Raw genomic sequence first — 12682 nt, forward strand, 5'->3', positions numbered from 1 at the left:
AATAATCGTTAGTTGCAGCCCTAACATTTATATATATATATATATATATATATATATATATATATATATATATATATATATATATAATATGTTTGGGGGTTCTTAGTAAATTTTCTATAAAAATAAAAAATGATGATGATTTTTACATGTAGGAGAGAAGTGTCAGAATTGGCCTGGGTGGCAAATGGTTAATTACCATAAGTAATATACAATAAATATTATATATTGTTTTTAAGGTAATTTACTATATTTTCAAAAACTGTACTCAAGCAGGTGGCTTAACGGACAAAATTACTGAAGTACTAAGAGGGAGAGGCTGGTAAAAAACAAAATGGTAGGGACTGTGAGGGATGAACTGATGAGGGGAGTAGAAGATTTGGTTGTTAGCTGGAGGCAGGTAGGCCACCCTGAAGAGATGGGTTTTCAGGGATCGCCTAAAAGTGGACAGAGTATGAGAAAGCCGGACAGAATGGGGTAGTGAGTTCCAAAGCATGGATGAGGCTCGGGAGAAGTCCTGGAGATGAGCATGGGAGAAGGAGACAAGGGAGCTAGAGAGCAGAAGATCTTGGGAGGAGCGGAGAGGACTCTTTGGGTGATATTTGGAGATCAGATTGGCGATGTAGCTAGGGGTAGAATTTTGAATGGCTTTGTATGTTATTGTTAGTGTTTTAAATTTTATTCGTTGGGCAATGGGAAGCCAGCTGAGGGATTGGCAGAGAGAAGTGGCAGACACTGAACGGTTGGCAAGATGGCTGAGTCTGGCAGTGGCATTCATGATAGACTGAAAAGGGGATAGCTTGCAGAGAGGTAAGCCAATGAGGAGGGAGTTAAAATGGTAAAGGCGAGCGAAAAAACAAGGGAGTGAATAAGTTGCTTAGTGGTCTCAACGGTTAGAAAGGGGCGTATTTTGGAGATGTTTCGGAGGTGAAAGTCTGGTCTATTTGGACAGTGATTGGATTTGGGGCTGAAAAGAACAGGTCAGAGTCTAGGATTACACCTAGTACCTTGGCATGAGGGCAGGGACAAATGGTTGTAAAAATTACAGAGCTGCAGATTAAAAAGTAAAGGTAATTTTTAATAACATTTAATTACAATATGATTAGTGTTGCAATTATATGCACGAAATTATTTTTTTATTTGCTATTTTTTTTTCCCATGAAAGTGGAGTTACCCATTAAGAAGGCAGATTTATATTGGATTTTATTGCATGCCGAGAGTTGGTTTTACACCACACTCCAGTGCTCAGCTATATCCCTCAAGGTTTCTGGTGTTGTCAGTCTGCCAAGGTTGTAATAGTAGAGGCCTGACATTTTGTGTGGCGAGAGGCGCAAGAGATTCCAGTGAGGATGAAAGGGAACTGTTGTAGATAGAGGTGGCCCAAGACATGGGTAAGATTTTTGTCATGGAAGTGGTCAGTTACAAAGTAGAGAAGGAATAAAGTGGCAAAGGTTTCTGCGGGAAATTGTTTCCTGCAAGATTTTATATGATTTAGCTTGATTAAAAAACAATACCTTTTCAGCAACAGATTCTCATTCTCCCTATTAACTGTGTGAGGAAAAACATGGGATTATGGGTAAACCTTATACCCTCCATGGGGAAGTTGTACCTATAGGTAAAGCCTTATTCTAGGCTTACCTATAGGTACTGTAAATATCTACTAAATGTGCACCGATATTGTCATCGGCGTATGCGCTCTGATGAAACGGGCACTCTTGCAGTTCCTTCAGAAGACAGTGCCAGGACAGGTGGCTCCGGCACGCATGCGTGGGAGTGATGTCACGCAGCTTCAACCAGTTACACAGCCAGAGTCCGCAGCCCCGGAAAGGAAGACGGGTGAAGATGGATGTGGCCTGCAGCGGGGACAAGGAGGGCTTTTTTTGTGATGCATACTAGCACAGCATGCCTTTACTTTGTGGGGATGAAGAGGGCTGGGAGGGAGCACTTATCTTTTAGACACACGCCCCCCTTCTTTGACAAGGAAAAAAGAGCCTCCACGGCAGCTTTTTTATTTGGACAACTTGGACCAATGGTATTTTACTATTGGTCCAAGCTGTCCATTGAGCTTAGTGCCTCTGACAAGAAGTGAGATGCACTGTGAGCTCATCCTCTCGGTCTGCTGCAAATAGCATGTGCCAGCTTGTATTTAAACTGGCCGCTCTGTATGTAGCCCCGTATCTCCAGAACTGTAGGTTATAAGGGCCCCAAATTTTGACCAGTGGCGGGGTAGGACTTGGGCTCCCTACATCTTAGGTAGCCAAGCTACAACCCTCAAACTTTTTTTATGTTCATAGCAGGGGAGGCTCTGCTAATGTGTGTCCCTCTGGAAGTGTTGGGGGCTGCACTTGAGGCTCTTTATAATTTTCAAGTTGACCATCACTGGGATAGAGTAATAGTACACATGTTTTGCCACAAACTAAAGGCATCTTTTCAGAAGTGAACTCCTATCAACTGGGGATGTGAAATCTTAGGGTGCATTCACACAATTAATAGCTAGTAGGCAGTTCCAATGAAACAATAGGAGGCTGCAGGGGTCACAGCTCATCACATTCACTTTCATGCAATCTCTCAAGCAGCAATTACATGTATGAGCAGTCCTGGACGCAGGAACTGATCACTCAAATGTAACAACGTGAGCGGTTACATATAAGGGAGGGCAATTAGCTGCAAGAGCCAGTAGGCCTCCCATTGCTTTCAAGGGGGCTGCCTACTTACAGCTAATCGCAGGCAGGGTGCATCTTCAAGTGTTCACTCTTACCATTTGGGGTTGGTTTATTGCTTCATGGCCTGGGCAGCTGGATGCTATCAAAGTAATATTATTGTGCATGCATGTCTTACCAATCATAATGGAGGGATTGAGCCAACAGGAAGGAAAGCCGGAGGCCAGGTGAGCCAAGCGGAGGTGAAAGGCACACCTGGATGACATGCAACACCAACCGAATGTGTAGAGAGTGGAAGCCCATGAACCAGCGTTGACGCATTTCACATGTCTTTTAATAAATATGTCATCATGGCAACAGATAAGCCTGCATTTCACACTGGTTCATAGGCTTCCATGTTCTCTACACACATTCGGTTGATGTTACACATCCAGGCTCGCCTGTCAACTCGGCTCAACTCCCCTGGTTTCCGGCTTTTTATCTTAGTTTAATTTTAATTGTTTATCTATGACTTTGGTTATTGATGGAATAAACCTTGCCTTTATTCATGGCTTAATTGATTTCCACCAGTATCCTTCACATAAAACTTTATATGCTGTGTAATCACTGCATTACACATAATTGGAATTTGGCAAAAGAAGGTCTACGGAATAGGCATAGTTATATCTATAATCCATTCTCTGTGCACCACAGTAGCGCGCGAGATAGATGTGTGTGTATATATTATATATATATATATATATACACACACACACACACACACACACACACACACAGGTTATGCTTGGATAGTAAGGGTATCACTCCTCTCGGTCTATGTAGAAAGTGGGAAGAACCACTGTTAACACTGTCCAGAAAACATAAGGGAACACATCACATTATATTGGTCCAATATGGCCCTATACTTCCCAGAGCTTGTAAACAAAGCCTTCGGACCACTTGAAATCTTCCCATTTATAGCAGTGACTTTCTTCATAGGCATGGCGATGAATTCTACTTACAGAACAATGCTCTCCTGCCTCAAGCCTGGACAAGGCGAGCCATCTAAATCTATATACATCCAATACACAGTGTATCTATATGCTGTACATAGCTACTGATTAAAAAAAATTATATATATAATTGACAACATAGTCTTTATATATATATATATACCCAGCATTACACCGCCTGTTTTTGAGGGTGTCCAAGTACTTATGTGCCTACAGCCTCATAGCTGTATATATGCCATGTCAGATCTAAGGGCACTGCAGCCTAGTTTTAGGAGATTTAGAGTAAGACTTTGTGATGTCATTAGTTTGCTGATCTTAATACTCTCTATTGAAAGCTCTGAAATGAAGAACCAAACTGTGCCTCTACCAAGATGGCCAACTCAACACCTCCAAGACAGTGCAGAAAAAGTATAAATGCAAGCCATTATTGGGGAAAGGTGGGATAACTAGTCCTTTATCCTATGCCTGCCTCTTTTTTTTTTATATATAATTTTCAAACAAAACTTACAGATGTCATAATGCTGCACAGGCGTTTTAACTCCTAATTTACTCTATATTGTCAAAAGTATTGGGACATCTGCCTTTACACGCACATGGACTGGCATCCCAGTCTCAGTCTGTAGGGTTCAATATTGAGTTGGCCCTCCCAATGAATTAGAGTGGAGAATGCAAGCTAGGCCTTCCTGTTCAACATCAGGGCTTGACCACACCAATTCGTTTCTGATAGAACGGTCAAACATTCCCATAGACACACTCCTAAACCTTGTGGACACCCTTCCCAGAAGAATTGAATCAGTTATAGCTGCAAAGGGTGGGCCAACTCAATATTGAACCCTTCGGACTAAGACTGGGATGCCATTAAAGTTCATGTGCGTTTAAAGGCAGGTGTACACTAAATGTTGTCAAGTATTAACATCTGCAAATAATCTTTACATTTTTCAAAAAACAACCCAGACACATGGCGCCATATGACCAAATTATTCAATAATTTTAAAGCAAAGACTTCAGTTTACCAAGAAATAGTTTATAAAAGCTTTGTTAAAAAAAAAAAAAAAAATGATTTATATTACAGAAATATGTGATGGAAAAAAAACGAAGTATGGGTGAAAAGGCACCGGTTGGTGTTTAGATGTACATTCTGTAAATATAGGATTAACTGCTTTCTTACAAATGAACACAATTATTCTATAAAAAAAAGATTTTGTACCATGTAGTGAACAGCAGATTATTACACTTCAATTGTTTTGGAAGCGCTGTAAGAAAACTAAGCTCAGCACTGTTTAATACTGACATTACGGTGGAATGAGAAACAAGCAGCTGGATTGATACACCAGAAATCACCAAGTTAATATGTTCATTACCAGAGACAGCTCACAAATCAAGCTGGTGGGAAGAATGAGGATAATGTTAGCATAAAGACATTTCTTGGCATTAAATACAGAGGGTTTAAACTTCTTAGTAACTGCATCATTTTGTTGGGCAAGACAACCACAATAAAATAGGTGGCCCTGATTAAAGTGTATTTCCACCAAAACTTTTTTTTGTTTAGTATAGAATAAAGTGGGGATGGTTCAGAACCAGTCAGGCTTATAATGCCATCTGGGGCTCCATTAGAGAGATTTCCCCTCACTTTCCTATTGCCCACTGTTTGATCAAAGAGGGAAAAAAAATCTGTAAAACAAACAAATCTTTTTGCAAGTCTGAAACCCTATACACACGGCACAGAATCTCGTCAGGAAAGAGACGACGTTTTTCCTGACAAGATTCTTGGCAAGAATCTCTTGTCGGTCGAGTGTACAGAAACTCCATTTAAAAGAACTGCCGTTCTTGTGAATGGAACGAATGCGGCGACGTCATCGACTACAACAAGCATGCGCTCATCACATTCAATGCCGTCACCGCCATCTTGCTACACCCTACCTATGCCTAGGAAGCTACCGCGCATTGGGTCAGTCATTTCGAGCATGCGCGGGTTTCCATGGCGACAGGTAAGTATACACACTCTCAGGTTTCTGGGCAGGAAAACACTGCCGAGAATCACAACGAGACAATAGAGAGCAGGTTCTCTATTTTTCTCGTCCAGATTTTGGGCAGTTTTCTTGGCGAGAAACCTCTGCCAGCAGTTTTCTTGCTGGTTCTTGCCGAGAAAACCGAGCGTGTGTACGAGGCTTTAGAGATTAGAACCTCTTAAACCTTATTTCCATCTGTGTTGCAGATTTTCCCCTCTTTCTGTCTGAGGAAACCACTGTCATTGTGACAATAAGTGAAGGGAAATTCCTCTGCCAGAGACCTGGATGGCAGAAAAACATCTGGGCGCTTCCCCATACTATCTTTTAACTGAACCTTCACTTTAAATACATACAAGTAAACATGTTATCAAGGACTTCAGAGTCCATTTGGAAAGTTCAAATGTATCCTTGGTAGCCTTTTTCAGCATCCAGAGAGGCAGTAAGATACGGTTTGCCAATGCAGCCACGTTATGGAGGTTCACAAAATAGATAAAAGAGCGTTTGTTTTGTTCAATCAAAATCTATGCATGTAGAGTGGCTCAAAGCATAGCTTGTGCTCCATTAAAAATGGTTGACCTTTCTTCAAAACACAAAAAGAGAATGTGTAATTAAACCAACTCTATTTCACAGGCTGCTAAACAAATTTAACAACTAAATTTTCACTGCTTACACATGACTCAGTTTCTTCAAAACCCAGTCCGGTTTAATTCATTTTATTAAAGCTGTGTTAGATTATATTCAAGTTCCAGACTTCCCCCTCCCAATGCTTGAGTTCTTTGTGAGGGAAGCGTTCAAGAAGATACGTGTGGAAGACTGTAGGTGAGGAGAAAGTAAAGGCAGAACAGTGTTTATTCCCCTTTACGTTTTGAAGGTGGAACTAAATGTGAAGGTAGATCAGTTGGTAATTCATGCCCTTCTAGCTTTACTTTTATTAAGTGATTTGCCAAGGCAAATTCTTCATCATCAAGAAGCCCATCGTGGTCCACATCTGCCAACTTCCAGATTTTGCTTAGCACTGTGTTGGGGAGTTTGGACCTCACCATTTCCTTCTTGGCACTGGCTCCAGTGATCTTTCCATTGACAGGTGAAAGTGTGTAGAAGATTTCATCATACGTTGGTTTATCTTTGGCTACTACCCACTCTAGGTCATCGATTCCTTCTCCAGCTCCCTCACCATAGCCATGGCCAAATGGACCATTCATGGTTCCTTCAAATGCCCCACCTTTAACGACCGGGATTGGCATTTGGGATTCTTCCTGCCGAACCATGACCATAAGCCGTGCAATGTCATTGGCCAACATGTCATCTACATTGTCCAGCAATTTTGGCTTTAAGGACTGGAACTTGGTGAAATCCTGTGTCATTAGAACTTCCTAAAAAAAAAAAAAAAACATAACACAAGAGTTTTTTTCTGCAGTTTAAAAGGAAGTTGATCATGTATTTTAATTGAGCACACGTTATAAAGTTTTACCAGATTTTAATTTGTACCCAATAGTACAGATAGGAACTTTTCTCTTAGGCCCCTTTCACATGATCGGACCGTTTAGGTCCACCTGTCAGTTTTGACGGTGGACCTGAACGGCCACTCCATGCAGTCCTATGGAGCGGCGGATGTCAGCGGAGACATGTCTGCCGACATCCGACCCAATCTGCCAAAATCAGATGGATGGCGATGCATCCCCATCCGTCCATGGCAGATTGGATGAGATCTAATGAAAACGGGCATGCTGTCCGAATTCATCAGATCTCCCCATAGGAGACACTATGGCAGCACTGCACAAGCCCCTCCCTGCTCAGTGAGCAGAGAGGGACTTGTCATCCGCCGGCTCAGCGGAGTCCGCCTGTGTGGAAGAGGCCTCACCCGTTTTTGCTGTCAGAAAAAAAAAAAGTTTCCATTTTTTACCCACCCTTTTCTAATAGAAAAATATATATACTATTCAATCTATTGTTTGTAAAGCTGTATTAAACATTTTTTTATTTTTATCCAGGTCCCCTGCAGCTTTATGCCATAGTGTGCTAGTATTCATCGCATACCAGCATATTATGACATGCTTACCTGTCAAGGGAAGACATTCAGTGCTGCGCCACCAGAGTGGTGGTACTTCCACCTTTACCTGGTGTTCCTTCAGGGGTTCGCTCCATTCAGATGCTTTAATGGCCAGGCCATGACGACATTACTCCTGGCATGCACATGGGAGTCCCATCACCACGGTACAGAGTGGGTTCTGTAATGTACTTAGAGCTGTGCATGTGCAGCTCAGTGTACATTACCACCGACAACCAGGAGTAAGTATTTATGACAGAAGAGCCTTTTCTGCCATTAAAAAAAAAAAAAAAAAAAACCTGGCCAGTCTTTTTATTTTGAGGTTTAATACCACTTAGATCCATTTTATTTGTGAATAATAGTGCCATAATACACAAATGTGTATCCAAATTATATTTTAAATGAGGTTTAAAAAAGAAAAAATGATTTCTATCAAGAATAAAAAAAAACAAGATTGTCAAGAATAACAGGCTTCTAGCAAAGATCACTGAGGAGTTAGAAAAGGTAATACAATACTCTAATAAATGGGTCAAGAGGCAGCATTCAAAGCCAGCCTGCATCTGACATGACAGAGGTCTGCTGCGAGATTCAATACACAGCAGCTGGTGATCTCTGTATTGTTTATAATAAAATAAAATAATTTGTGCCCCCCCCCCCCCCTTTACACAGTGCAGTGAAGCACAAAGATCCAAACTATAAGCAGAGGAAACGTTTGCTTTTAGGTAATGTATATAACTACATACAACTGTTTAACGGAATTGTTTGTCAAGACGCCTCAACCGCGGCCCTATACTGAAGCTTTGTGCAGTAAACTGCTAACCATTTAAACCGCTGTGATCAGAATGCAAACTCATTTCTGAAACATATAAAGTGTAACATCTGTACAGAGAATCTCTCATCATAATTTCAGATAAGGAAATCCTTCACCTTAATGACTGAGGATTTCATTCAGTGATGCATTTTCTTTGATCTCAGTTCTCACCTGCATTTTCTTAAGATTTGGAAAATCTCCGGGAGAGATCTGATGTTCCTTTTCAATTTTCACGTAGATTTCAGCCAGGTTGCCAATAAGCTCTTTCTTTTTATTGTCTTTCCCAAATACATTTGGCATTTCTTTTTTTAATGCACTAATAATATAGGCATGAACCTGAAACAAGCAAAATTAATTAAAGTGATTGTAAACACAATTAAAAAAAAAAAAAATGAAAACAACATGTCATATAGGCAAGTATGGTTTTGCACAAAGCAGACCTGAAACTTTTTCTTGGGTCCCCCCCACCCATGCTCCTGGTTTCTCCCCTTGCCCCACGAGTGCCCCAATAGCAGTCCACCCGCTAACAGGGCACTTGTGCGTGCTCGCTCCCAAGCCCCCCTCTGTTTGGCCACTGACACACAGAGCCCAGCCCCCTCCTTACTAGTTGTGATTGACTGCAGCAGGAGCCAATGGTTCCTGCTGCGGCGTCTGAGCCAATGAGGGGGGAGAGAGCTGCTGCTCTCATGCACATCACTGGATTAATAACGGCTTTGGCAAGTACAAAGGGGCATGCAGAAGTTTTTTTTACCATAACACAGACCTTTTGCCTTTAGAATCACTAAGTAAACTTTTGCTAAAGCAAGCTGCAAGACAACCGGAAGGAAAAGTGCTAATAAGGGCTGCAACCAACGATTATTTTGAGAAACGATTAGTTGGCCAATTGTTTCGATTAATCAGATAATAACCTAAAAAAAATGTGGTGTATAATTTAGTTAATATGAAAATTAAAACAATTTAAAGCGGAGTTCCACCCATAAATATAACATTACATCAGTAGTTTTAAAAAAAATTCATTAGTCCTTTACGGAATTTTTTTATTTTTTTTTAGATGCCTTCAAAGTGTTGTTGCTAGGCAGAATAGTTAATCTTCCCACTTCCTGCACCTAGGTGCTTAAAGCGGGAGTTCACCCATTTAAAAAAAAAAAAAAAATCTCCCCTTAGCTTCCTGCTCGTTCGGTCTAGGGGAATCGGCTATTTATATTAAAATAGGTGCAGTACTTACCCGTTTTCGAGCTGCATCTTCTTCCGTTGCTTCCGGGTATGGGTCTTCGGGAGCGGGCGTTCCTTCTTGATTGACATTCTTCCGAGAGGCTTCCGACGGTCGCATCCATCGCGTCACTCGTAGCCGAAAGAAGCCGAACGTCGGTGCGGCTCTATACTGCGCCTGCGCACCGACGTTCGGCTTCTTTCGGAAAATCGTGACGCGATGGATGCGACCGTCGGAAGCCTCTCGGAAACCTGTCAATCAAGAAGGACCGCCCATTCCCGAAGCCCATACCCGGAAGCGACGGAGAGGATGCGTCTCGTAAACGGGTAAGTACTGCACATATTTTAAAATAAATTGCCGATTCCCCTAGTAATAACGAGCAGGAAGCGAAGGGGGAAAAGTGCCCTCTAAGGGTGAACCCCCGCTTTAATGCTTCCTAACCTACACCGCACAGACTCCTGGGAATGTAGTGGGTGTAACTTTCCAGGAGTCTGTGCACTCCCCAGTCTCAAAGAATCATGTGACTTGGACAGCACAGGTGCTGAAACCTGATCTGACACTGCTTGTGCAGCACTGAGCATGTGCGAGATCTGCACGGCTGAAATCCAGGAAGTCATACAGTCTGGCTTCATGATGCCCACACTTAAGATGGCCCCAGTCAATTTCTATTTTATAAAGTGTCTAAATGCTGTAACAACCTAACAAAACGGACCTTAGTTTACAGACTAACTTTACTAGAATACATTAAGCTTGTAAATTACAGGGGTAATTATATTTAAAAAGTGAAATTGTGGCCGGAACTCCGCTTTAAATAACCAACTATATGGCTAGGGAGCAAAATCTCTAATCCACTCTGAATAGGACAGAAGAGATATACTGTATATACTATTAGAGGTTGAATCTGGTAAATATCATCAGACTCGAATAAAAAAAAAATATTTTTATTTTTTTAAATAAATGACTGTTTTGCCGATATTCAGATGGAACTAATATATTCTATGTAATTTTACGATTTTCTAATTTTTCTAATTGTTCGTCTTCGACCACAGTGAAGGGGGCAGAATAGAAAACTTATTGGTTAGACAGCGTATGTGGTTTTCGTTCAGAAATTACATTTATTTTAAAACTGAATGCTAAAAGCAAGTGAAATTTTCAAACGACATTCTTTCATTCAGCGAATGTAAAGATTTTTTGTAATGAATATTCTGGTCTGAAAATGGATACGTGAACGGCCAGCATAAGGCTTGGTTGACACCTATGCAGTTTGCTTTTTATAATAAAAGACACCCAAAAGTAGGATATATGGGCATTTTAACTAGGAGTCAGACATGAAGCTATATGAAGGGGTGGGGGGAGGAGTTATAAATCGTATATTAACGTAGTACTAAAAGCGGAGACTTTTTTCCCATGAATCTGATAATTCTAAATGATATTGCACAATGCTAGTAAAAGTTTACTTTAAATGTAATTGTAATGCCTTCTATTGTCTATCAGCCTCCACCTTCTCTGGGTTCAGATGCTGATCTTGCTCACACAAAAAAGTTTTTTTTTTTTTTACAAACATGTTATACTTACCTGCTCTGTGTAATGGTTTTGCACAGGGCAGCCTTTAGAACTACTCACTTACTTCCCAGGACTACATGTCCCATGAGGCATTGCTCCTCACACATTCACAAGTTCTCAGGCACTTATTGACATGTATGGATGGTGTATTGATCTGTATGTGTGCTGCACTGAATTTCCTGATATGTAAACAAATAATGCATTCGTATGCAGGCCAACTAATCTGCTGGATGATTATTCGATTATAAAAATAATCGATTTGTTGTTTCAGCCCTAGTGCTAATAGAACCTTACCCACTATTATCTGTCCAGATTAATAGTATGTGACCACTCTCATTTTCCAATAGCTTTTCACATGCACCAAACAACTCAAAATGCTTCAGGATGTTTTATTTAAACTACCGTATTTATCGGCGTATAACGCACACTTTTTCCCCCTTAAAATCAGGGGGAAATCGTGGGTGCACGTTATACGCCGATGTCATTATCGTTCACAATGGGGGGGGGCGGGAGTGTCGTGCCGGCCGTCCCACCTCGCATGGGACAGCCGACGGCGTACTAAGAAGATTAAAAAAAGAGTATAGCTTCAGATTGGAGGAGGAGAGGAGGAGGAGGAGACTGTGTGGTTTGAGCGGGAGACTGTGGTTTTTAGATGCTGACCTGATCGGCTTTGCGGGCATCCGTGGGGACCCAATGCTGCGTTGTACCAACACCCGGAGATCAACACGGAACGGAACGGGTATCAACACCCGGAGACCTGATCCGTCGGGACTACAGACGCTGACGCCGAAGCTGAAGCTGGGTGAGTGGAGCGGCTCATGCTGTGACAGGAGAAGCAGGTAGGAGGGCAGAGTATCCCCCCCCCCCACCCATACAGCACTCACAGGCAGTTTGAAAATGTGTAATGTGCTGGGATGTGATCTAAGTGCTGGGATGTGATCTATATGTAATGTGCTGGGATGTGATCTAAGTGCTGGGATGTGATCTATATGTAATGTGCTGGGATATGATCCAAGTACTGGGATGTGATCTAAGTGCTGGGATGTGATCTAAGTGCTGGGATGTGATCCAAGTACTGGGATATGATCCAAGTACTGGGATGTGATCCAAGTACTGGGATGTGATCTAAGTGCTGGGATGTGATCTAAGTACTGGGATGTGATCTAAGTACTGGGATGTGATCTAAGTACTGGGATGTGATCTAAGTACTGGGATGTGATCCAAGTACTGGGATGTGATCCAAGTACTGGGATGTGATCTAAGTACTGGGATGTGATCTAAGTGCTGGGATGTGATCTAAGTGCTGGGATGTGATCTATATGTAATGTGCTGGGATGTGATCTAAGTGCTGGGATGTGATCCAAGTACTGGGATGTGATCTAAGTGCTGGGATGTG

General features: G+C 41.7%; 1 protein-coding gene across 1 annotated transcript in view; it reads right to left on the reverse strand.

Annotated features, from left to right (window-relative positions):
• Positions 1-5858: 5858 nt before the first annotated feature.
• The window catches only part of EHD1 (EH domain containing 1), a 57719-nt gene continuing 50895 nt past the window's right edge, over positions 5859-12682 (reverse strand). Inside the window, exons 4-5 of the mRNA XM_040328556.1 lie at positions 8685-8849; positions 5859-7031 (exon numbers count right to left, since the gene is read on the reverse strand). Coding sequence (XP_040184490.1) covers positions 6507-7031; positions 8685-8849 — 690 coding nt within the window. The 3' untranslated portion in view covers positions 5859-6506. The remainder of the gene's footprint in view (positions 7032-8684; positions 8850-12682) is intronic.

The sequence above is a fragment of the Rana temporaria genome, chromosome 11, assembly GCF_905171775.1.
Source record: "Rana temporaria chromosome 11, aRanTem1.1, whole genome shotgun sequence".
In the NCBI taxonomy this organism is placed as follows: Eukaryota; Metazoa; Chordata; class Amphibia; order Anura; family Ranidae; genus Rana; species Rana temporaria.